The sequence below is a fragment of the Pelobates fuscus genome, chromosome 4, assembly GCF_036172605.1.
Source record: "Pelobates fuscus isolate aPelFus1 chromosome 4, aPelFus1.pri, whole genome shotgun sequence".
Lineage (NCBI taxonomy): Eukaryota > Metazoa > Chordata > Amphibia > Anura > Pelobatidae > Pelobates > Pelobates fuscus.
The window spans coordinates 338,827,444-338,855,344 of record NC_086320.1 but is presented as its reverse complement, the minus strand read 5'-3'; the positions used below and the strand labels follow the sequence as shown (position 1 = coordinate 338,855,344).

General features: G+C 39.7%; 1 protein-coding gene across 1 annotated transcript in view; it reads left to right on the top strand.

The window, feature by feature from the left end:
- Positions 1–27,901, top strand: part of AKAP9 (A-kinase anchoring protein 9) — a 227,508-nt gene that overhangs the window by 53,197 nt on the left and 146,410 nt on the right. Inside the window, exons 6-16 of the mRNA XM_063452457.1 lie at positions 1,947–2,102; positions 4,984–5,181; positions 6,672–9,044; positions 19,210–19,435; positions 21,140–21,219; positions 21,342–21,465; positions 22,855–22,931; positions 23,647–23,740; positions 24,059–24,290; positions 25,387–25,480; positions 25,973–26,305. Of these exons, the coding sequence (XP_063308527.1) occupies positions 1,947–2,102; positions 4,984–5,181; positions 6,672–9,044; positions 19,210–19,435; positions 21,140–21,219; positions 21,342–21,465; positions 22,855–22,931; positions 23,647–23,740; positions 24,059–24,290; positions 25,387–25,480; positions 25,973–26,305 (3,987 nt within the window). The remainder of the gene's footprint in view (positions 1–1,946; positions 2,103–4,983; positions 5,182–6,671; positions 9,045–19,209; positions 19,436–21,139; positions 21,220–21,341; positions 21,466–22,854; positions 22,932–23,646; positions 23,741–24,058; positions 24,291–25,386; positions 25,481–25,972; positions 26,306–27,901) is intronic.

Genomic DNA, 27,901 nt, shown 5'->3' with positions numbered 1-27,901 from the left:
TACATGTCGGCTTGGGAGAGGGATATAGGTCCTGCGGAGGACCCATCAGACTGGGCCGATATATGGGAAGCCACAGCCACCATCTCAATATGCGTTAACCATAAAGAGCAAGCTTACAAGACGCTCATGAGGTGGTACCTCACCCCTCTAAAACTCAAACAGATGGGCAGGTCAGACAGCGACTAATGCTGGAAGGGCTGCGGACAGAGGGGAACGTACCTCCACATGTGGTGGGAGTGTCCTCACACAGCGCAGCTATGGCACCAAATAGCATCTATGGTATCACAGGTCTTACAAAACATACAAACATACATACCAATTGACCCATGGATATGGCTCTTGTCCAATCCCCTGGCAGGCACCCCAAGGGCCCAAAACAAACTTATTGCCAAAATTGCTCTGGCCACAAGAAGAGCAATTGCAGATTGCAGGGGAAGCCAGGACACGCCAGCAATAGACACAATCAAACGGAAAATCAAAGACACAATTAAAATGGACGAAATGTCCGCCCTAATTCACGACACAACTAAACACTTCAATAAAATTTGGGAGCCTTGGTTCTACGAATTCCCAAACCTACCTTAAATAACAAGGGTGAGAAGATGAACTCATGGAAAAGACACACACACAGTGAAAACATAAAACAGCCACCCACCAACCAAAAGGGATCGGTGCAACACAGCCTACCCCACAGGACACACAAAGAAATAACAACACACTCCAGATCGACACTCCAAGACAAGCTAACACCCACACATACGCCTAAACAACACCACAGACGACCACACACATACCAACCAAAATGCTACACAAGCTCACAAGCTATGAAGAGACAAACAAACATCATACACACCAATCCACCCCCCCACACCCACAGACGCTAAAGAGAAGTGCTGCAACCCAACAACCCAAACCAGCCAACCCGCATATTCACACAACCGAAAGGTACACGACAAACCTGACCCGAAGCCTAGTAAGAGGATACTACACCAGAATAACCACAAAATGTCAATTCAACAGGGCATCCTTCCCCTTCCCCTTTTCTTTCTGTATCCCACCCCAACCAGTAGACTACTGAACTACCATGCAGAATAAAAAGAAGGCACTTGGTAAACAAACAAATAACGTAAACACCTAGAAAGAATGATGTAACCGAATGTATTGAAAAATGGTACGACAGGAAAAGCAAATGCAAATGCTGTATGAACTAAATCGTAACTGTCTACTCCCTGTTTCTCTTCTGTATCCTTACCCCCTAAAAATCTAAATCTTTATAAATAAAGAATTTATTAAAAAAAAAAGTGATAGCTTTGCACAACCTGCCATCTCCATAAATGCTCTCTTTCAGTGATAATGAACAGAAATCTAAAATCACACAGTTCAAATATTCATGTAAGAGAATGAAAGTGGAAAAAGTGCAGTAACAAAAAAAAAAAAAAAAACCTCTTGTACCCATAGCCGCGCAGAATGGAAAATATTGGCTGATTTGTATTACAAATGGCAAAGTAACAAAGTGTTTATAGTGAAGATTGTTTAAAACTCTTACATGGTAAGAACAGTCTTTGCATTAGTAGCAGAGTGCTAAAAACCACTAAATCTATATCCCTCTTAGTGATTCCTGTATGCTAACAGGCTAAAAGTTAAAAGTTGGTAAGCTCTTCACCTGTAACGTATTTTGTCACATTACAATTATGGGTATTTGTGTTGGGCTGCAGAGCTCACTGTGGTAATGCATTTATATGATCAACCCCAATGTGCATCAGGACATTAAAATGGCTGCTATTGGTCCGCAGAATGAGATGCTTCAATATCTTTATAATTGCATTTCCCCTCGTTCTGTGCTGAGGTTGTTGAATTTTTATTTTTTTTTATTTTAAAACTCGGTGTCTAATCAAATATCTTTTTTTCTTTTCTTTTCTTTTTGTCTCTGTATGTTTGTTTACCAGCTTCAGGAGTTTGAAATGGCGGTAAAACAAAGAGATGGCATCATTACCCAGCTTACTACCAATCTCCAACAAGCCAGGAGGGAAAAAGACGATATAATGAGGGAATTTCTAGAACTGACAGAACAAAGCCAAAATTTAAAGATTCAATTTCAGCACGTAAGGATCTATGATGCAAGCTGAATTGGTCTAAACATGTTCAGCTTGTATTTTTATTTTAAATTTGCTTAAACACATTACTACAGTGGATCTCTAAGTTGATTACAGTTGATTCCCATTAGCAGTTGCCCATTAAAAATTTATATTCTTATCACCTTGGCCTTTATATTGCATTACAAAAACTACCAAAATGGTTTATTACGTATAAGTAAAATGAGTTGACAGGCCCCATAAACAATTGTTTTAAATTTATAAAGCAAACAAAAAATGAAATGGGCTTTGAGTATGTAGTTCTAATACTATACTAGTTTTTAAGGCCTCATGATGGGAGAACCTTACCATACTTTTATAAAGTAAATTGGATTAGCGTTCAAGAGGAAGAATAAATGAGCAAAGAGGGTAAAGTAAAAATAACAGAAGAATAATGCTTTAGTTTTAGTAGAAAATTGGAATAAGGATTGTGAAATAGTGATGTCCCGAACGGTTTGCTGGCGAATAGTTCTTGGCGAACATAGCTTGTTCGCGTTCGCCACAGATGGCGAACATATGCGATGTTCGGTTCTCCCCCTATTCGTCATCATTGAGTAAACTTTGACCCTGTACCTCTCAGTCAGCAGACACATTCCAGCCAATCAGCAGCAGACCTTCCCACCTCCTAGACAGCATACAATTTAGATTTTTTTTTTGTGTTTATTATACATTATCCTCCATAGCCAGTAACCTGTGTTTATTATACATTATCCCCCATAGCCAGTAACCTGTGTTTATTATATATTATCCTCCCATAGCCAGTAACTTGTGTTTATTATACATTATCCTCCCATAGCCAGTAACCTGTGTTTATTATACATTATCCTCCCATAGCCAGTAACCTGTATTTATTATACATTATCCCCCCCCCCCATAGCCAGTAACCTGTGTTTATTATACATTATCCCCCCACAACCAGTAACCTGTGTTTATTATACATTATCCCCCATAGTCATTTATCGTTGGACCTAGGCAGCACGATGTCTTAGGCCGGCCCAGAGAGTGAGTGAGTGAATAATATAATATATATGTTCAGAAACATATTAGTAATATATGTAAATCAGGTTCATGCAAAGAGGGTGAAAAGGTATTAAAGAAAAGCACACTTATTGCATCAAATTTACAAAGCCAAACTTTTAAAAGCTTTCCTCATTTCTTTCTCGGGATGAGGAATACATCGGTTGTAGACTGAGGATTTCCATCTGCCCAATCTTTTAATAATATGCACTGGAGTGTCAGTGTTGAAGGAGACCGAAGCTGCCCCTATTCTAAATGAAAGACCCGAGACATAGATACAACCCAATCTTAGGAGTAGTGTTCTGATGTAGAAGATGAATTTAGCCGTAGTCAGAGGGATTCAGTGAGAGTAGTGGTGAAATGTGTGTGGGTAAGTAAGAGTCAAGTAACTGGGCACTAGTTCTAGGTGGGATAAAGTGGTATAGCGGATGGATGAGTAGTTTGGTTCGTTTTAGAGGTTTGTAGAGAAAGTATATAGTGATCATGATTTTTAGCGATATCCAATATTTTTAAGGTGGTCCCAGTGCCACCACTCATATCTGGTGTCACAATAGCTTGCATTTAAAAAAAAACAAAAAAAAAACTTTTTTGACTGTAATATAATAGCAGTCAGTTTCCTTCACACGTGTGCGTTTCAGGGCCTGCCAGGGCACAGTGTCACACCAGTGCAACTCATATCTGGTGTAACAGTAGTGTACATTTAAAAAAAAAAAAATACAGGGGGCTTGTTGTCACCTTTCGGGGACCCTTGGTGTTGTACGTGGCTGGGTGGAGGAAGAGACCTTCAATGACATCAGTGAGGACAAGGAACGGGACATGGCTAGCTTGGTATCCAACCTTGTGCAAATGGGGAGTTTGCAGTTGTGCAAATGGACTGTTTGCGGTTGTTTGTGGTGCGTTAAACGGGGAGTTTGGTCTGTCACTGTGAAGCGGGCGTAACCCTTACACTACCTGATCGATACAACATCATACCTGATGTTTTAAAGCACGTTATTCCAAACAATTTAGGAATGTTAGGTTAGTTATGCCCTTTATGGATTAAAACCAGACTCTGCATCAACTATGTGATTTTCCATGGGAGTTTTGCCATGGATCCCCCTCCGGCATGCCACAGTCCAGGTGTTAGTCCCCTTGAAACAACTTTTCTATCACTATTGTGGCCAGAAAGAGTCCCTGTGGGTTTTAAAATTCGCCTGCCTATTGAAGTCTATGGCGGTTCGCCCGTTTGCGAACATTTGCGGAAGTTCGCGTTCGCCGTTTGCAAACGGAAAATTTTATGTTCGCGACATCACTATTGTGAAACAGTAGAGTTGTGGGAAGGGTGCTGTTGTTGTTTTTTTGGTTAAATAGTAATAACATTAACATATTTCCATGTAGAAAATTTTTTGTGCAATTTCGTTAAAACAGTTCATGTTTTCATATCTCCTTCTTTTAATGTTATGGAAGCAATATAGAGATATATTATTGAGCACTTTACTGTGATACGAGTTATATACTAGTGTATATAAAAATTGTTTCCAAGAACATAAACATGAAACTATAAACACTAGGAAATATTAATATTGTGCAGTTTGAAGCAACATGAAATTGCTAAAAAAAAAAAAATATATATATATATTTTTTTCTACTATAGTATTCCAAATATCATCTTGGGTTAAATGAAGATAACATTTTAGGTAGTAAGATTCTTTGTAATTCTGGAGTTAAAGTCTACGGTGTTCTGCATACATAACCTATTGATAAGTAATAATTATGAATACTCTTTTTCAAATACTATGGAAACCTATTTTTCCCTTTACCCTATTTATTTATTTATTTTCATTGTTGCGTTTAGTTACAGGCCAGTGAAACCAAAAGAAACACCAGTCGTACAAGTACAGCGGCAGATCTGTTCCAATCCAAGCAACATATATTCACCTATCAGCAGCAACTGGAAGAGCAGGGACAGAGGCTAAAACACTACCAAAAAGAGAACGAGGGGCTCCAATTCCAGATTGTGGCTCTGCAAGAGGAAATTAAAAATATGCAGCAGGTGTGTATGAACACGGGATCTGATTTTAAGATCTGTTTGTTCTATACTTAGACAGATTGTGTTAAAGGAATTCTATTTTTTTTTCTTCCTTTCTTTTGTGTTATTTTTAAATAGTTTCTACAAAATGGTTCCATGCACCAAAGCTTGATATGGAGCTCATACATGTATCATCATTTCTCTTACTCTCCTTTGTTTCTTGCACACATGAGAAAAATAAGTGACATTATATTTCCAGACACAGGTACAAATCTATATAGGGTATTTCTACTAACTGAAGAAGCGCAGTATAGTATGCAAATGCTCAGTGATCATATCACTAAGAGTAATCGCTCAGCTTCTTCCCTCAGGTGCTGTACTTACCTGAGCCATTTATATTCATAGGCATTTAATGTGTGTGTACATTTATACTATTCTGTATTCTTAACATAACTATCCTCTTCGCTAATGTATAGTCCTCTTAGTACACCTCGAGGCTCCTGATACAGGAAAGTGTGCCTAGCTAGGATGTTTGTTCTTACTGCCGGTATTAACAAAATAAGAGACTAATTAAGATGAGCAAATGTATGTATCGATAGAATGCTGTGAATTGTTTTAATATACAATGTAGAGTTTTAGCTTGATGATGGCCTAATTGTATGATCGTGTCATTGACTGCACTGCTCCTTTGCTTATCAGTCAGACAATGAGTGATTTATACGCTGAGTTGGCATAGTACATGCAACATTATTATCTTGCTATGTGAAGTGATATCATAATTCTAACACCAGGTCAGTCTCCAGAAAAATATTGTATCAGAATTATGCATATATATATTTATATATTTTACACTGCTCACGCTTTAATTTTCTATTTATGTATCTTTTAATTAAGTTTAGAGCCTGCTAAAACCAAGGTGATATGAGTTTTAACACTATGTATTTTCTGGCCTTAATTTGTGACGACATACACATGTTTGAATTATGTAACTGATATTTAACTTGTTTTATACAAAGTGAACAAATCACTCGATTTAGTTTTTTTAATATTGGTATTAATGTGGTATCTTGTAAGGTTATTATAATATCACGTGCAACTGTGAACTTTCAATATTTAGTTATAAAATATGTTTAGGGAATGCCAAAGAAAAGCAGTCATACATTGTATTGTTCTTTGCAAGCAGTTCTTCGTGTGATGAATGCATTTAATAACTATTCTAGTATTCTGCTTTTAGACCCCCTATAAAGCTATTGCAAATTTACACAAAAACCTTTCTTGCGCATACGGTATATGACTAAGGACTGTTATTTAATACCTTTGACATATTTACTGGGGCTGATAAAAGGGCTCCCTGTGGCCCCATGAATGGGTTCTGCAAACATGCACCGTGTGATATTGTGCACAGTCTTAGGAACAATATTTTGCTCTAATAGGTGATGGTGGGAGGTATTTTGGGGTCAGGGATTATTCTGAATAGACCACACCCATATCATACATGTATTTATGTTTTGAAGGTACACCATAAGGAACTTGAAGCCTCATATGAGAAAAAGTTAACTGAAAAAGACCTGACTGTCAATGGCTTAAAATCTGCATTGATCGATGAGGAAAAGAAATCATTTCAGTTACAGGAAAGAATCGCTGGTGCTGACCGATCCTTAGATGAATTGAGAGAGCAGTTAACACTTAAGAGCCAAGAAATAAGCAGTCTTACTGAAGAACTAAACCATTCAAAGCAAAAGGAAAGAAGGTCTTCGGAGGAAATTAAGCAGTTAATGGGTACTGTGGAAGACCTTCAGAAAAAACATCACAAAGGCACTCAATCGGAGGCAGACATTATTCATCGCATGGAACTGGAAACACAAAGAAAACTGGAACAGCTTCAGGCAGAGCTAGATGAAATGTACGGGCAGCAGATTGTACAGATGAAGCAGGAGCTTTTCAAGCAACATACACTGGAGATTGAGAAGCTTGTAGCCGAGCACAAAGCTGTGGTGGACAACCTCTCTAACCAAACAGAAACCAATGCACAAATCCATTCACTTTCTACCGCGATCGGTGAATTAAATTCACAGCTACAGCATTCTAACGAACAGAGAACTAAAATGAAGGAAGACTTCGATCAGAAACTTGAAGCTGTATCTTCCGAAAAGACGCTCCTACAAAGGCAAATAGAAGATTTGCTACAGGACCTAAGCTTTGCAAGGGAGCAGATTCATAGAGCAAAGCAGAGCATTAGTGAGAAGGATAGCAAGCTTAATGAAACCAGCAGTTTACACATCACAATCGAAAATCTCAGAGCAGAGCTGGCATCTGCAACTGAATTTACCAAAGAGATGGAAATAAAGCACGAAGCTGAAGTTACTAATTACAAGATTAAGCTTGAAATGCTAGAGAGGGAGAAGGATGCAGTTTTGGACAGGATGGCTGAATCTCAGGAAGCTGAGCTGGAGAAGCTAAGAACACATTTTCTGTTCAGTCAAGAAGATGATATGTCCAAACTAAGAGAAGATTTAACTCGAGAACACAGGACAAACATTGAGAATCTTAAAGATAATTTAGAAGTACAGTATAATCAGCAAATCGACCAGTTGCAACATGAGATGGGTCAGACCATCCGTGACCTTCAATCAGAAAAAGATAACTTAATAACTGCACAAAATTGTTTAACAATGGAAATTTCAAAACTGACGGACTTGCTACAATCTGTTAACGATCCAAAATCTGAGGCCATGATGGCTCGGATTAATGAACTCCAAACAGAGTTGGACTTTCTAAGGAAAGAAAGAGAAAAGGGTTCTGTAGAACAAGACGTTGAAGAACTGCAGCGTAGAATTACATTTCTGGAAAATGAACTAGAAGATAAAAATACGCTTATTGATAGGGTTGCAGCTCTGGAAAGTGACAACACACTTCTTAAAGATGAAAATAATGCATTGCAAAATTCCTTGAAAAAAGTCAACATTGATGGTCACGAAAGAGGTTTAGTTGATAGAACAGACTCTGATTATCATGTCTTGAAAAAAGAAATTGAAATCCTCACAGCAGAAAATAAAAGACTTGGGAATCTAGAACTCCAGTTGAGAAATGAAATTGAAAGACAGAAGAACACATTTTCATTTGCAGAAAAGAATTTTGATGTAAACTACCAGGAATTGAAAGAGGAGTATGCCTGCCTTTTAAATATTAAAAATCAATTAGAAAACAATAAAATTAAACAAGAAGAAGAATACCAAGTAAAACTTTGTGTTCTTAATGATGAATTATCGAAGTTCAAAGGTAATTCTTTAGAATCAAATGAGCTTTCCATTAACAGTTTGCCCAAACTGATAAAAGCAGATACCCTTGAAGGTATGGACATTGTTGAGAAAGATACAATAGAACTAATGGAAAAACTTGAGCTTGCCCAGCGAGATAAAGAAGAACTGTCTTTGAAGGTGTGTGATCTATCTGAACAGTTACAATTTAAACAAAATGAAATTAATAAATTGAAAGACCAATTGAAATCCCTACACCAAGAAAGAGATCATGTGTTGTCTGAGGGTCAAAAACTGGATCATGTAATAAGCACAAGGAATGTAAACCCTGTTCAGGATTTCACAGAACATCCTGTAGAGACAGACGCTTTAATGTCTGTGAGCGACACACCCAATAAAGACAAAAGAACATTAAACAAAATGGAAGAATGTGAGAAAAATGTTCACCGAAATAACTGTGCACCATATTTGTTGCCGGATATTGGTGAACTGCAACAAGAAAATAAAAATGCTTTTGAAATTTTGTCCGACTCAACATCTAGGGTTAAGCATGAATCAGTGCTTTTGAGAAACGCACAACAGGAACAATACCACCTTCAAACCCAGATCGCTGCACTACAGCAGGAGCTGGTAAGTCCATTTAACCTTCATAACCTTTATACATTGTTTGCAATAATTTGGATAACTTTCCAATATTATCTTTTATTTTTTAATTTTATTTTTTTAATATAGTTTGAGAATTTTTTCTTTATATCAATATATCAATATTATCTTTTATGTCATCTTAAATTGTACCATTTTTGGTGAAGGTAAAAAAAAAAAAAAAAAGCTAAGACACAACATGTTTTTAAAGCCTTTATCTAAAATCACAGACCTGCAATTTGGTCTGAGTTTTAGCAGAAATTCAGACCGAATTCTTCAAATCCAGTTCCAGATTTAAAAATCTAAACTATTTGCACTCTTTGATTCTGTTAAGGTTTGTGTGCCAGCATGGCGAAATGATACTGCCATACCCAACTCACCTTATCTCTTAACGCTCAATAATTACTACAGTAATTAGCTTCAGTAACATAGTTTTTCTTCTATCCTAGTAGTACTTGCAATGGAATTTCTTGCTATTTATATGAACAGCAAAATTCTATTACAGAATACCTATTTCATACACTGCATCTACAATTAAGTCATTTGGAGAGTAAAGTCTTTACCACATCTACCACTCAATTATGTGTACAAATATAAAATTATATAGTCTTCTATAGCTATTACTGCATATGCTGCAAGCTAACTAGAGAGTAGAAAAATATTTGCAACCTCCCAGAACCTTATTCCCAATAAAACTAGCATAAACACAACTATTCACACCTCTGAAAGGGCTAGTAAATGGCATCGATTGTGGTAATCCTCTGTGATGAAAGACAATTAATGCAATTCTGCCTGGCCTAATAGCTACTTTTACTAGCTATATATTGTCTCTAGACCCATTATGAACTGTACTCTAGACATAAATCTGTAATCAAATCTTCTAGTCCTAGTGCACTGACTGTTTTAGTAATTAAAAAATATGGCATTCCTTGTTAAGTAAACATTAAACAGTGAAACAGAGCATGGACTACAATATGCTGTTACAGAGCAGGAGATAAAATATTCTAAACTATGTATAGATCTGATTGAAACTAAAACTATTTTTTGCTAGAGGCTGGTGTGGCTAGTGCTGCATGGACAGAAACAAAAGTAATTTAACTTAATTTAACATATTTTTCGCTCCATAAGACGCACTTTTTTCCCCTCAAAAGTGAGGGGAAATGTCTGTGCGTCTTATGGAGCGAATATGAAGCTTTACTTACCTGTCTTGTAGCGTTGGCCGGCAGCACAGGGCGCACCGCGATACTGGAACTTCAATTTCATGTTCCGGTTTCCGGCGGGACTGAAAGGAAGTGCGCACTCAGCTCAGTGTGCACACTTCCTTTCAGTCCCGCCGGAAACCGCAACATGAAATTTAAGTTCCAGTACCGCGGTGCGCCCTGTGCTGCCGAGAAACGCTACAAGACAGGTAAGTAATTATGGGACAAGGGGAGGGGGACAGTATGGGAGAGGAGAATATGGGAGAGAAGAGAAGACTATGGGGAGGGGAGGGGAGGGGAGGGGGGAATAAGACTATGGGGAGGGGAGGGGGGATGAAGACTATGGGGAGGGGAGGGGGGATGAAGACTATGGGGAGGGGAGGGGGGATGAAGACTATGGGGAGGGGAGGGGGGATGAAGACAATGGGGAGGGGAGGGGGGATGAAGACTATGGGGAGGGGAGGGGGGATGAAGACTATGGGGAGGGGAGGGGGGATGAAGACTATGGGGAGGGGAGGGGGGATGAAGACTATGGGGAGGGGAGGGGGGATGAAGACTATGGGGAGGGGAGGGGGGATGAAGACTATGGGGAGGGGAGGGGGGATGAAGACTATGGGGAGGGGAGGGGGGATGAAGACTGGGGAGGGGAGGGGGGATGAAGACTGGGGAGGGGAGGGGGGATGAAGACTGGGGAGGGGAGGGGGGATGAAGACTATGGGGAGGGGAGGGGGGATGAAGACTATGGGGAGGGGAGGGGGGATGAAGACTATGGGGAGGGGAGGGGGGATGAAGACTATGGGGAGGGGAGGGGGGATGAAGACTATGGGGAGGGGAGGGGGGATGAAGACTATGGGGAGGGGAGGGGGGATGAAGACTATGGGGAGGGGAGGGGGTGAAGACTATGGGGAGGGGGTGGATGAAGACTATGGGGAGGGGGGTGGATGAAGACTATGGGGAGGGGGGGTGGATGAAGACTATGGGGAGGGGGGGTGGATGAAGACTATGGGGGGGGACACTATGGGACAGGGGAGAAAAAAAATATTCTGAACAAACTGTCCCGTAGTAAGAAACACTATGGGACAGTTTGTTCAGAATATATTGTTTTCTGGGTTTCTTCCTCTAAAAACTAGGTGCTTCTTATGGAGCGAAAAATACGGTATATTGTTACAGCCCTATTGCATGTTTAGGCAGCGCTAACTATGTGGACATTTGTAGCTGCAGCCTGTGCACAAATTCATATATCCCCTGCCCTGATTGAAAAATGCATACATCATGGAGGAGGCAATGCCATGGTCCAAGTCAATGCTCATAGAAATAGAGGTGCATGCATTTAAATTTCCCCATAGAAAAGCATTAAAGCAATGCTTTCCTATGGGGGTTTTCACGTTACGTGACAGTGTTTCACTCAGTCAGTGCAGTAGCAGTGCCTCTATTGGCTGTAAGTATCAAAGGATCTAGAGTTGAACTTAACCACGCTATGTAAACATTGCAGTGTCTTAAAATCAGTGCAGGGTTAAAAAGACAGGGCCACTGCACCAAGACCACGAAATCGAGATGAAGTGGTCTGCGTAACTGTAGTGTCGCTATTAGGACTCTGTGACGGCTAATATCAAAGTCCACAAAGTACCCACTAAGCGGACTTTAAACTTTAACTTTCTGCAACATGCCTCGCTTCACAGCCTGGTCACGCAGGGGTCCGGCAGCCTATTTGTTTAACCACGTGGTGCTATATTTCTGATTAACAAAATAATTTATCTTCACAGTCCAGTTCAAACTGTCCATATATCTATTCTGTGCTAGCACTCGACCTTATTTCTGTAATAACAGAAATAGTGATGCCATCTAAACAATATCTACTTAACCATGTTGGCTTTTCCAAACCTACCTATAGTTAAACTAATAGCGACTAACTGGATAATAGATAAGATTTAATACAACTAAATATATATGCTGCAATAATACTGAATGTATGCAAACTGTCAACCAGATGTTACTTTTGAGGAGATTTATAAATGTGGAGAAAAGTTCTAGATCCAGCAGCCCCCCACCCCAGGTTGCCATGGTGATAAGTGCACTTTGAGAACTTTGCCCCACTTTTCCCCTAGCAACTTAAATATTACATAAATAGCTTTGTCATTGTGTACAGTGCCATAAACAAGTCTTTTTGAATCCTGACATAGTTCTGTGAGTCCTGGAGTCATCTAGTGGCTTTTAGTTGCTATGACTTGTTGGCATTATTATACTCAACAGAGAGAGAGAATATACAAAGTTAATTATTATTGCAACAGCATAATACACAGTGTTCAAAAGCAACTCTTTAGAAACACAGGGATCTAATTTTGCTGCTACGCCCTGCTTTGAATATTGCTTTTTTGTTTGACATGTGCATTCGTCACAATTTTCCTTAAACAAATTGATTCACCACACTTTTGATTTGTTTTTACACTGATCAATCAGCCTTAAAATGAATCCACAAAGTTTCTGTGGTAGCCAAAAAGGTTTGTTGTCAAACTAATCGATTGGTTTAATGAAGAGTGCGAGGAATGTACGTGTCCAGCTCCTGTTATAAATTATTGAAATTTTAAAGCAGTTTCATGTCATTGATACTTTCATTCCATCAATTGTGAGAACAAGGATAATAAAATATGTACCTTGTTTTTTTTTTTTTTAACCTAATGATATGACAAGGCTAATTTTTAAATGTCTCTGTTTTATGTCAGTGAAGGGAGAATCTAGCCACCTAGTAGGGACTGCTATATCACAGCTAGTCAGTGCTTCCAGCATGCCTATTAATTAAAATGATCTTACTTTAAATATTAAGATGAATGGAGATGTCCACATTTCTGGAGTGTTCCCTTAATCTTTTACTAAGGAAGTCAGAAGGTCTCCACTTAAAGGACCACTATAGGCACCCAGACCACTTCAGCTCAATGAAGTGGTGTGGGTGCCAGGTCCCTCTAGTTTTAACCCTGAAGCTGAACACATAGCCGTTTCAGAGGGTTAATCCAGTCTCTGGTGGCTGTCTCACTGACAGCCGCTAGAGGTGCTTCCGTGATTCTCACTGTGAAAATCACAGTGAGAAGACGCTGGGCATCCATAGGAAATCATTGAGTAATGCTTTCCTATGGGCGGTTTGAATGCGCGCGGCTTTTGCCGTGCATTCGGATCTGACGTTGGCAGAGGGAGGAGAGATCCCCAACACCTTCAGCCCTGCGGGGGGGGGGGGGGGGGGGGCGCTAATGACCCTATAGTGTGTGTGTTTGCTTAAGATCTGCATATGTTATAAGGGAAATTCAAATGTGGACCCCGTGCTCACTGTGCCCAGAGGCTATACCTCGCTGATGATGCCTAGCGACGGCTGAAACAGTCGTCTGAGGTTCATACTGGACTGCCCTTGTGGGATGGGATCAATCTGATGTTAAACAGCTACACCCAGAACTCACAGCACGTAACCCTGCAGGATTTGCCCTAAGCAGAGCCTGGGCCCCATACAGCATTGAAACGGCTACACCCAGAACTCACAGCATCTAACCCAGCAGGAATTGCCTTAAGCAGAAGTAGCATTTCTGAATAATCGTTCCTCCCCGGGTACTCATTACATTTATAGATAGCTCAAATCACCTGGCTTTCCTGACAAACCAATCATGTCCACACCTAAAATAGCTTAATTCACACAATGAATACCTTTTTAACCCTTACCCCTCCTAATCACACCTACAATTTTCACAGCTCAATTCTCCATATCTTTTAAAAACAGCACATATTCTCCTAATAATGTTCTCCCTATTTTTCACTTTCTCTCTCACTTCCCTTATTATTAAAATCTCTCTATCCTTTTACTTACCTGTTCCTGCTGACATCATCTTCATTGCTCCCTCTCTACTTCCCTTATCTCTGTCTTCATCACATGCACTTTACTCATATGTATCCATCCTTCCTCCTCAATTTCCTCTCCCTGATCACCACCTCTTATCGTTTGCTCTCGAGTACCCTCTCACCCAACAAACTCAGCCTAACCACCCTCAACTCAGGAGGAACCTTAATTCTATTGACCTCCAGCAGCTGTCAGCTGATACTGATTCACAACTGCTATCCATCCCTTCCCTCTCCTGTCCCTCACTGGCCATTTCCACATATAACACTACCCTCAACTCTGCCTTGAACTCTGCAGCCCCGCTCCAAACATGCACCCCGAGGAGGACACCCCCCCAACCATGGCATACTAAATCAACACACTACCTGCAAAGTTGCTCCTGTTGTGCTGAACGCTCGTGGAGGAAGTCTCAAACCTAAGCAGATTCGTATTGTGTTCATACAGAGCAGCCCTTGCCCTCACCGTTATTGCCCCTCTACAGTCTATAATGAATGCTGCCGCCAGACTGATTTTCCTCTCTAGTCGGTCCTCTCACACCCCACTATGTCAGTCCTTACATTGGCTTTCTGTATCCTATAGGAGCCAATTCAAAGTCCTAACCCATACCTATAAAGCACTAAGCAATTCTAGTCCCTCTTATATCACTTCACAAATCCATAGGTATGCCCCTTCTCGGTCTCTCTACTCTGCACCTGTACGGCCAACTCATGCTTCCAGGACTTGTCGCCGGCGGCTTCCTTCCTATGGAATAGCCTGCCTACTGCCCTCAGGCTCTCCCCTAGTCTTCAATCATTTAAGAAGTGCCTTAAAACCCATCTCTTTAGGAAAGCTAATGGCCTCCCAGAGTAACCTCTACCTTACATACCTGTCTCTTGCTCTATCCTAAAGGGCAACACTCTACTCTCTCCTCCAGCTCTGCTTCACTCCCACCTTATTTGATTGCTACCTCCTGTCCTATTGTCAGGGCCGGATTAAGAGCCCAGTGGGCCTGGTGCTGACAATTATGATGGGCCTATTTACAGGATCATATCGACCAAAAACAGTAAAACACTCCCAAGCGTCATGTATCTGATGGAGATGGTGCTGGAGAGAAAGAAAACAGCAGCTATAAGAAAACACATACCCTAGGCTAATCTCTCACTAATTTATGTTTTCATCTTTCAAGCAAATCCATAACCCCTAACAGCAGTGTCCAGTCAAGCAGGAAGTCAATGGGCACGGTAAAAGGGTGTGCCACTGACACAAATCATGTAACCTGCCAAAAGGGGCGAACATGCCCAAAAAGAGGACATGTCTGCCCAAAGAATTAGGCCAGCCTGGCATGAATGCATGTCAGGCTGCCTGACAATCATGCAGCTGGCCAACTAAGGGCATACTCTGCAGACAGCACCCGAGTTTGGCATAAATGCATCTAATGATGCGCTCGCTCAACGCTTTCTAGAGACTGTCCCCTAGCACTCGCTGGTCCACTTGTCTCCTTACCTTCTTACTAGCAGGTAGAAGCTCCTGGTATATAGTCTGGGACAGAGAAAAGCTGTATGTAGTGAAAGGGAACATGCCACAGTGTTAGAGAGACCAACGTCTGCATTACCTTAAAGGATCACTATAGGGTCAGGAACACAAACATGAATTCATGACCCTATAGTGTTAACACCACCATCTAGCCCCCATGAGCCCCTCATGCCTCCATTAATATAGCAAAATCTTACTGTATTCAAGCCTGAAGCTGTAACTCTGCATGCTGTTAGACTCAGAAAAACAAGCAGTCTGCTGACATCATTAGAAGTGGTGGCCTGATCCAATCACAGTGCTTCACCATAGGATTGTCTGAGACTGACAAAGAGGCAGATCTGGGGCAGAGCCAGCATGATTCAAACACAGCCCTGGCCAATCAGTATCTTCTCATAGAGATTAATTGAATCAATGAATCTCTATGAGGAAAGTTCAGTGTCTGCATGCAGAGGGAGGAGATACTGAATGTTTGGATACATTTTAGGCAGCCATGACCCAGGAAGGATCTCTAACAGACATCTAAGGAGTGGCCAGTGAAGTTATCACTAGGCTGTAATGTAAACACTGCATTTTCTCTAAAAAGACAGTGTTTACAAAAAGCCTGATGGTAACGATTCTACTCAACAGAACAAATTCAATAAATTGTAGTTGTTCTGGTGACTATAGTGTCCCTTTAACTATATTCATTGTCAGCCAGTCCACACAAGTTTTGTTCCCATGCATCCCTCTTAAGTTTCCATACTTAAGTATGAGTATGTGAAAAGTAGTTAGGGTTGCCACCTTTCTTGGAAAAACATACTGGCCTTGCTAATTTGCATAATTAAATATGTATGGGTGACATCACATGATGTAAATCACAAGGAGTGACATAAGAGAAAATGCTGTAAAATCACCAAAAAAACTACTTAGTTTGATTCTGCTGTATAGATGGATACCTCCCAGTGCCCCTATGTCTCCCAGTGCCCCCATGTGTCGATTATTCCAGGTCTCAGTGTTCCTATGTATCAGTGTCTCAGTGCCCCATGTCTCCCAGTGTCCCTAGTGTCGTGTCCCCAGGTCTCCCAGTGATCCTATGTATCACAGTGTCTCAATGCCCCATGTCTCCCTGTGTCCCAATGTATCCCAGGGTCCCCATGTCACTAGGACACTAGGAAGACGGGGAGACCTGGGGACACGGGGGGACCTAGGGACACGGAGACACCAGTGACACTGGGAGACTAGGGGACTCTGGCTGGGACACATGGGGACACTGGGAAAATAGGGGATACTTGAAGACATGGGGACACAGACACTAGAGACACTGGCTGGGGGACATGGGGACATTGAGACATGGGGGCACTGGGAGACATGGGGACACTGAGACACCAGGGCCACAGACACTAGGGACACTAGCTTGGAGACATGGGGACATTGAGACACTTGAGGCACTGGGAGACATGGAGGCACTAGGAGACATGGGGACAGTGAGACACTGGCAGACTGGGGGCACTGGGAGACTAGGGGTCACTGAGACGCCAGGGACACTGGCTGGGAGACATGGGAACACAGAGACATGGGGACTCTGTGTCCCCATGTGTCTCTGTGTCATAATGTCTCCCAATGTCCCTTAGTGTCTCAGTGTATGTCTCCTTGCAGCCTTTCCCCCCATCCCTTACTTCCCTGAGCTGTAGGCTGTCTCTGCAGGGTGGGAGCTGCTGTCTGGACTCTCTGTAGCTGCTCCCCTGCGGATCAGTGATTAGAGATAGACAGGGAGGGATATGCTGGAACTTCCTATCCCTGCCTCTCTCCATAAACAGCGACCCCTACTGGCCAGTGCTGGTTTTGCATAGTAATCTCTTGTTTATACTGAGAAAAATACCAGCATTTGTATTGCCAGTATCACTGTAATATTGGAACCAGCCAGGCAGCCTCAAATACTGGCTGTGCCAATAAAATAAAAGCCAGGTGGAATCCCTAAGAGTAGTGTGTAAAAAAAAAAAAAAAAAAAAAAAAAAATTTTTTTTTTTTTTTTTAAATCAATGGGCCTATTCCATGGGCCTGGGCCTGGAGCTGCAGCTCCATCAGCCCCTATGTTAATCCGGCCCTGCCTATTGTATTTTACCCCGCACCTCCTATAGACTGTAAGCTCGTTTGAGCAGGGCCCTCTTCAACCTATCGTTCCTGTAAGTGTTCTTGTAATTGTCCTATTCATAGTTAAATACTCCCTCTCATAATATTGTAACGTGCTACGGCGATAATAATAATGTGCAAATGGTGCATGTTATCTCTGTAATGGCACAAGTGAGCAAAAACTTGTTTGAGACCTGAGCTTAAAACTAAGTGGGAACTATTGATTTTTTTTTTTTTGTCCATTATATGTATATATGTATGTATGTATGTATGTGTATATATATATATATATATATATATATGTGTGTATGTGTGTGTGTATATATATATATATATATATATATATATATATATATATATATATAAACACCTCTCTCTGCCACAAGAAACAGAAACTCTAGTTAGCCGTTTTTAAAATCACTATTTTTTTCTAATCGCAATAATTTTCTTTATGTCTGTTGACCAAACTCAGTTATACCATGACACTGTACCCACAACTCCTAGAATCATCTTTCAATTTGTCCTATTAACATGTTGAAAGATCTGAGGTCATGCAGTCCCAAATCTTAGAACTTAACTGGTCGAGTGCCCAGCTTGTTCATGTTTTTATTATTATTGGCATTTCATAAAGTGTCAACAATTTCTACAGTGCTTTAAAATTATAGAAAGGGAAAGTGTACAAGCTACGAGAATTTGAAATAGATAGATATATATTTTGAGGCATCTTGCCCAAAGACGTTTAGTAGTGATGTGGTCTGACTGGGATATAATACTGGGTTTCCCAGTTCTAAACCAGATAGCAAAATTGTCAAGCTTTTTCATTGTATGCAAATACAATGTGTTACCACTCATAGAAGATTCCACACCATAACATCGCTGCCCTGTCCATGAAATTTCACACCGAGCGTTTTTGTTTGTTGGATGTCCTCAAAGTGTTACTATAATCATTATAATTATTGTAGTGGTTATTATGACAGGAGAACACCAAGTAATGGGGCATTTTGCAACAGTTTGTCGCCCTTCCTGGGTTCCCACTGAACTCTGATGCTCCCCAGTGGTCCAGTTCGCACTTACTGCTTCTGCAGAGCTGCAGAAACTGGAGGCCGTGGCCATCACCATTCATTGACTGAGAGCATCAGCTGACCACACTCAGCTAGTTAATATCATTCTGTGCAACAAAAGTTGCACAGAATTGTCATTAGCCAGGCCAGAACTCTTGTTCCAAGCTTGCTGATTACAATGCCAGAGGTGGAGTTATTCTTCTGGCAGCAAAGGGGTTAAACTCCGTATTTGCAGAGTTTGAATTGATGACCACTTCAAATTACTTCTTTATATCTCACCTGAAGTGTAATGAGTTGCCTGGTATTTGGCTATTTGAAATGTTTACTCTATGGGAAAACCTTTATTCCCAGGTTGATGATTACTTAGTTATGATTTTTTATCTATATTTCCATTGTAGGCTGATATGACACTACAACTGGAAGCACAGCGCATTACCCTGAATGAGATTCACATAGCTCGCTTGAAACTGCTTTCTGAAAACCTCCAAAGAGAAAAGGAGCAAGAGCTCTGCAAGCTTAAAGAGGAGATGCTCAGGATTCAAGAGGTAAAGCTAGAAGAGCTGCAGGATGTACATCAACGGAATCTACAATCACTCCAGTTAGAACACCCTGAGAATGTAACAGGTATGTTATTGTGGAGTATCTTAGAGTGCAGGCCTAATATCAGCACATCAGGTTTTTTTTTCCAGCATATACCTATGTATTTTTGAGCCAATGTCCCAATTTACTCTCAATGTATCAATTTCACTCTCAGGTTTTTTTCCATCTTATCTGTGTCACTCCCAGGGTATTTTCTGTCACACCCCTATATTTGTACATTAATTAATTATAACTTAAATTATAATATTTTTTTTTTATATATTTGTCTTTTCCTGTGTTTTTTCTTTCTTTCTTTTTTATTTATTGCCTATCAATCTGTTTTAGGTGTTTTATTTATCCTCTTATATATTCCCTGGGTCAGTCTCTCTGCCATTTCATTTCTGTGTTTTTAATATCTTCTTCTCTTCTACTGTATTTCCTGCACTTTTAAGCATGAAGCCCGTAACCCCAATTCAAAAAAAAAAAAAAATGAAAAGTCCAACCTTGATACAATCTCCCTATCTAACTACCACCCGATCTCCCTACTACGATTTGCCTTCAGGCTCCAGCATCCTTGAGGGAGTTATGTACACAAGACTGGCTGATTTCCCTGAATCTAACTCTCTGCTTGTCATGCTTCTCTCATCACTCTGTTTAAACCGCCCTCTCCAAAGTATCCAATGATTTAATTTCTGCAAAATCCAGTAGTCACTACACCCTTCTAATTTCCCCTGACCTCTTTGCTGCTTTTCACACTGTTGATCATCAACTTCTTACAATCCTTCACAACTTCGGTCTACGAGACTCTATTCTTTTGTGGTTCTCGTCCTACATCTCCCAGTGCTCTTTCAGTGTCTCCTTTTGTGGTTCTTCCTCACCTCCACAATCTCTCTCTGTTGGTGTTTCCCTGGTTCTATTATCAGTCCCATACTGCTCTCAATCTACGGTATACTTTCTCCTTTGGTAAACTAGTCACTTACCTTTGGCTTCCAATATAATATCACTTCTTTGCAAATCTGTCTGTCTTCTGATTTTTCTACATCCCTCTTAAATTATATATCCAACTGCCTCTGCTATTTCTAAATGGATGGCAGTTCACTTCCTTAAACTCAGTCTCCCCAAAATAATACTTTTCATATTTCCTTCTTAAAACATTACTAGTCCCATGTCTATATCTGCCCTCCGTGGCACTACCATCAGTTTTACCTCACAGGCTTGCTGTTCTCTTCGATTCCAACCTCTCCTTCACCCCCTTACATTGATTCAATTGCCAAACCCTGTCACTTCCATCTCAGAAACACTGTAGGAGAGCACTCATTCCACTGTAGCAGAGCACTCATATGGGGACTATTTACATTGTATTGCCTCGATATATCCTCTTAAAGGAAGGGGAAACGCGTGACTGAGAAGTGGTAATCCATTCTTTGAAATAATTGCTTTATTTTTATGTATTGACATTGGTGGGCAGAGTTGTATACACCAATCATCTGGCAGGGACAAGGAAAACATGGGGAATATAAGTGAGACCCAGCATGTCCCTAGGTATTCTGAAGAGGTATAGTTTATCTAGCTACATCCATAGTTTAAGGTATCTGCCCTCTTGAACAACCAACATTCTGTGATTTAGGAATTATCCATTATGTTAACATTTCTTGACATCGTATTGTGCTTATGTATGAATATGATTAGGGAAATGTTATAGATCTCGAGAAGTGAGCTCATACATCTGTTTTGTAATTACCATTGCAGGCAGTGACATTGGATCTTGTCGTGTTCTAATAGAAATGTTAATGAAGAGGATCCGTGATGAACAAAATCATATTAATGAGGTATGAGTATCTATCTTTATTTGTGTTTGTTAGCTGGGAAAAGCAGCACCTATTTTTCCCCAATTGATGTCTTCAAAGTAAGTTCATGTTGTGATAATGCATGTTATTTATTTTGTTTACAGTGCTTTAATCAAAAACATCTTGAAAACCAGAAAAAAGCTAATGAAACTGAACATGAGGGGGCAGAGCGGCTGCAGGACTCTTCAGGTGGATCAGTTGAACAACAACACTTAACTGAAGTACAATGTAATGCATCCTGTTTGTTCCAATACAAAACAGCTTAAATCTTTTTGTGTTAGCGGAGATGACAATGCATTTCAATATAAAACAATAATTCAGAGTTAAAGGCTGTCAACCTCAAACTTACCTTTCTCCTATTGTTTCCTCTTGTCTTCGTAACGCTACCTTCTCTTATGTATTTTTCCTACACTTGGAAATATATATACATATTTATTTTAATTTTATTTTATTTTAAAGGCACGCTTTCACCCTTTGATAGCCAGACAAAGGACTTGAAGCTTGTCTTAAGCTCCACCCTTTTGTCACAGTTGTCAAGTGTAAGAAAAATACATAAGTCAAATTAGTTCCTACTTTTGTTTCAAAGAAAAATAGTTTAGAAATGAAGAAAAGAAGAACAGTTTCTGAAAGCGGAAATGAAGAGGTAACAGTAGGTAAGTTGTGACAGAGATAGGAGAAAAAGATAAGAGGTGACAGAGCAAGCCAATTGCCGAATGGCAATTCTCATACTTACTACAGCCAAATCCAATTAGCATTCAGTTGGTCCAAGTAAATCTGCAACAATCGCCAGGATTCATATGATGTCCAAATTAAAATTGCTGCTTTTCGCATCTGAACCTTGTGCAAAGTATAGGATTCAGAATACTCACAAAGCACTAATTTTCATGTCATAATAATTTTATATATGTCTCAAAAAGCCTCCTATCGAGTAATGACTAGGAATTCTATCAGCTTTATAGGAGTTTGATATAAAATTCCACACACAAATGGAATCATTTTATAGAAGTTTAATTCAGCAATTAGATTACCTAAATTGCAAACATCATACAAAAGGCACCTGTAGTAGATGGCTGCAGTGTATTCCAAAACAATGCAGCAATTTAACAAGCTCAGAATAACTGGAGGACTAGCAGCCAAATAAGATGTATATTCAATGATTCTATGCTACAATTAAGGTGCCAAGCTGTGTTCTACTCCCATTTATTATTTTCAGTGTTTCAGAGCAAAACACTGCACATACAGACTCCAGACACAATGACCGCTTCAAATCAATGAAGTAGTTATGGTGGTTGGAGTAATAATTTAAGAATCTCTCATGTGAGGGATAAGAAACTTAAAGAGAGGTAGAATTTTGAATGCTTGTTTATTAGTCATTTTATCTTTAAAGGGAAATTATAATGACAAGTTTCTTTTGTTTAACAGTTTCATATTTATTCCTACAGCCTTATTGTATGGCATATATGAAAAAGAAATTGTCATATTTTACATATGTGTAAAACATTTTTTTTATTTTTTTTTAAATAGTAGTTGTTTTTTCCATTAGTTAATCTTAAAAGAAAATCAGAGGTATAATGAAATTATTTTTTATTTAAAATTATTCTTATCTCCTTTGCAAAGCAAATCTAGCAACACTTCTGGACTCATTTTTGGAAGAATATAGGCGTGTGACTGCACTCTACAACTCGCTTGAAGAGGTACAGACTATATAATGCTTGACATTTTGATATTTGTGTAGAATAATGAAATAGTTACCAAACACCAAGCACTCTTCCTTTGTATGCGCACACACATATTAATGTATTTGGAGCCCTTGCAATTCTTATTGAATTAGCTTTGATAAATAAATATATTTAAGTTATGTTATGTAAGAGTTCAAGTTGTTCTATATTCTTGTAATTAGGTTGTAGTTTGGATGTGCTGATTTTTGTAGACTAGTTCACAATTTGCTTCATAAAGACAAAACATTTAGAAGCACATATGTTTTCTATAAAAGCGATCAGCTGTGTATTGTACCCATAAATGCCAGAACAATATCTACTGCCTGAAATGTATTAGTATTATTAGTATATTTACTGTAAGGAAATTAAATGGGAAAAAAATGGTCCACTCTCATACCTTGCAACACAGACTCATCACTAAATTGTGGAGTTTGTATGAATAATATCTGGCACTTCATTAGAATAATGGAAGTACATATGCAAAATCTTGCTCTCTGTGTGATCCCAATATTTACAATAAATATTCAAGAAGAGGAAGATCAAAGCTAAATTTCACTATTGTCGTTCACAATATGTACTTATGGCTAATTGAAGTTTCCAGTATTCAAGGGCATCCCAAGTAAGCTATGCTTTACCCATTCATTGCTGGTATATGATAGTCGGTTTGCATAGTGTCCCATTTTGTTCCTAGACTCACAGTCGTCCTATGAGTGCAGATGCACCGGAATCCAATACCTTAAGGCACATTCCGATTCCGTCCCATTCTTCAGCACCACACAGTACTGGTAAGTACATAAATATAGAATAGGCCATATGTATGAAGGACTGCTCTAGTGCAATCACCATGGAAACAGCTGTTGCTTGCTTCACTTTTAGAACCTTGGCCCAGAATTGCATTGCTTTTTAAACATATACCCTAAGTGTATAAAGTTAGTATTTTTAATGTAACCCATAAACTTAGAATAACAGAATGGGCTTTGAGTGCCTGAGTGGTGCACTTACCTGCCAAGGGGCATTCATTGGGTTGAAACTTAGTTGTATTTGAAGGTTGGTTCTGTTTAAAATGTCATCTAGTGAATTTTCGCTATAACTGTTCTTCTTAGATGATAGTAAAATACTGGATGTCGCCTCGTCTCGGTCTGAGGAGGCTGAGAAGCTGAAGAATGCGTTTAGCCTGCAAAGGACGCAGCTCGAAGACAAGCACTCTCAAGAAATTGAGCACCTCCGCTTCTATTTCCAACAGCAGCTGAAAGAACGTGAGGAACGCTACACTACTGAGATAATACATTTGCAAGAGCAACTTCACAGTGTTAACCAGACCTCTCTAGATTTCAGGTTGGTATATGTGTGTGCTTATACTGACTAGCTTAGAGAATATGTGTCTGTTTGTTCAGATCAGAAGTCTCTTAACTCCCATCACACTCTGTGCGTCTAAATATCGTTATGGTAATTGTAGTTCAGTAGCAGCTCTATACACACACATATGTAATTGTTTAGGCTATTTATGTCTGATTTTGACGCTGAAGTGGTTTGGCTGAGTATCATGCGAAATGCAAATCACATAAAGACTAACTGTAACTATAGTTTACTAGCCACTTCCGTGCTCAGGTTAGCTGTCAGTGGTTTCATATATTAATACAGCGGTGAAACATGGTTTCTTCATTTTATTGGCTTTGTGCACTGTTTAATGTTTCAAGGAGGGACCTGCAAGTCTCATCTATTGCTAATTTCTATTTTCATATTGCTAGATATGTATTGCCAAATACAAATAAAGCCTTGTTGAAACGAAACATGGTTTCATTTACTCTGCTGTTTCATCCTGCGAGTTGTGAGGCCGTAGTACAAATAATGTTCAAGGCTTTTAAATGAGGCTTGTTTCTTCTCCACCATTCAGAAAGTGATTTTGCAACATTATCATATTATTTAACATGGAAGGATGCATATAGGTGTAGCTTTCAATAAGTATTTGGGTACAGCTGTTATCTAGTCTAGATTTTACCAAGTCAGTCCTTTTATTGACCTAAGAATGATGGAAGGCAGGCTTAACAGAAATTGAATCTGTATCCCTGAGGCTTGAACAGGTACAAGGGGTGTCCACTGGCATAACTTGCAATATTGGAAGATGACTGGTAGAAATTTGCCTAAGCAGGCAAGTTTTTTTGTTTGCTTTTTACATTCTGTATGCTGTGGCCTCAGGTTTACAGACCGTTTCCATTTCACCATTTAGACAACAGTTCCCTTAGTTTGTATATTTCCAAAAGTTCAATTTGCCCTTAGGGAACAATAATTATCAGTGTAAACTGATGTTACCTTTGTAAAGTCAATTTATTGTCAGTCTCTGGATCCTTATAAAAAGACGTTCCCTATGCGTGTATTGTGTATTTAAGCAGGTAATTAGAATCATGCATTGTATTTTTTTTTTCTCCATAAGGGTACTGTCTGAAAGCCAGCTGGTAGTCGAGCTGGGCTCCCATGAAGCTGAAATGTTTAAAAGTGTCTTGGCCCCAGTTACTGAAGAGTTAAAGGTAAACAAGAAAAAAAACACTGTGTACACCTGCGTATGCTTTCTGTTTGTACAGCACTATCTATGTACACAACTCTCAACTTTGTTTGTTAGTAACAATCCCAGCAATGTGCAATAAGGCCAAACAAAGAACCTTTTAATGCATTCAGTGCCTTGGATAGAAGTTATGAATTTCTGCACAAGTTTAAAGGTCTGGCACCTGTATTTCCTGTAGTGCTTTTGCCGCTTGCTTATGGTAGGTGAAGCTGGAATTTAATATTTTTGTATTCACTTTAGGGCCACATGTAATGCCTTTGTATTTTCTATTATAACTCTGTTACAAAAAAAAAACATGATGTATGTTAAATATCTAAAATCTGCAAGAGTTACGACAGTCGTTGATTTCAGCATCACAAATGTGATCTAGTGTGTTCAATGAAAATCCTTTCTAAAGTATGCTCAGAAAAGACTAATGTTGTTTACATTTTTTATGTTTATTTTTTATTTTTTTAAGATGGCATTTTCTGGCCCCATTTACCAACAGTTACATATTCTGAGACAAGCTTTATACGGGCGTTATGTAGATGAAGTAAATGCACTGAAAAAACAGCATGAAGCAGAATTGGATCGTCTGAAAGCAGATCTGACGGAGAAATATTCCCTGGAGAATGCAAGTTTAAAAAAGGAGATCACGCAACTGAAGCAGGCCAAGAAAGACATTTTGTATGAAACCTTTGGGGAACTTTCACTGTATCAGCTTAGTAATAATGAGGAACAAAAACACTCCGATATAAACCAGCTAATGGAGGAACGTTACCGTGAAAGGATAGAGGAAGAAATAGCAAGAGTAAGTCAAAATATGCTGTTGCATTTTTTCGGTTTAAAATGAACACAAGCAGTCCTCCTAAAAAATGGCACTTTGTATTGGCCCGGAGCTGAAAGTAGTGGTGGACACCTGGGTCATGTCATATTTCTTTAGTTGCTTTTAAAAAGGGTGATTGAAGTAAAACAAATATGTATATAATTTATATGTATAAATCATAGTAGTAGTACCGTCAGGTTAGTCTGTGTTCAGTGGATAACTGGTGAAAAAGAAAAGAACAAAAAAGCACCCCTACTGGCAACTATCAAGTGTAAGCATGGTGACACTGAAATAGCTCTGCCAAAGTAGGTATAGCCGTAGCCTTGTTGAAGAGACCTACCTGCTAAATTCTTACCAGAACAGAATATCCTGAAAAGTGTTCCCTAACAATCAGTTTAAATAGAACGCATCTCAAAGCACAGTTAGAAACCCAACATAATTCTATTTCAAACTTATTCACACAATAACACTTGATCCAGTTTCTCGAAGAAACTAAATGCACACTGCTCACTGGGCTCCATATTAAGGTATTATGATGATGTGATGAGCATAGATAGGGAAGCCACAAAATTATTTATATAAAAAACTGACCATAAGCCATAAAAAGTGTAAAGTACCCATGTATGCTTATTCATTGCTACATATACTAACAAACAGTGTTTACCTTCTTTCAAAGCAGGCGTACCATATACCCAAACATAACTAGTACATGTCATCTCATAAAGGACCATAGCACCATTTAATAAATAGTTCAAACTAAATTCCTGGCATCAAGTAGACATTTTTTTTTTCTTTTGTTTTTATTAAGCTATTCAGCAATTGAGTTTTTTTCATCAGATTGACACAAAATAATGAATGCTTCGCTAGCTGCGGTGCTGTCCCAGAACTCCTCTTTTTCTTTTTTTCTCATAGCACCGACTTCTCTTTGCAGTGGTGAAGCTAGACATTATTTCATTGTGGGCAAAGACTTAGTTGGGAGCCCCTTATTTCTCTTATCAAGTGCAGGCAGCTGGTGCACTCTGGGATCAGTGAGATTCAGGCATGCAGATGCCGGTCAGCTTTTCTGGCAGCCGCCATGGATCCTAAAGTAATTGTTCTAACAGGAGCTGCTTGTGCTGTTTGTGTGTTTTGTTTATGGTGAGGCTATATTTCATGTGTATGTATATGACAATTACTATCTTCAGGTGTTGCATGTGATATTGTGAGGGGGGGCTAGGTGTGAAGTGTGGGAGAGACAGGGTGAGAGGATTGAGTGTGACAGGTTGGGTGAGTGTGACAGGGTTAGGAGGTGAGGCAGTCCATCGCTCTTTGTGAAAATCACCAGTGCAGGTTAAAAAAAAACAGAACCACAAACCATCAGGGAAAAGATTTCTAATGGGTCGGCTGGAGAAGGGTATTCAATCAGGTCCAGAGCTTATTGATAATCCAGCTCTGGCAGTGGCGCCCATCTTCATTCTGCGCCCGGGCACATGCACCTACAGCACGCTCCCAGATTTGCCATAGTGTCTTTGGCTATGAGTCTACTAATTTAAACATATCTCAGAAATTGGATTGAACTTTTAAAGGTACACTCCAGGCACA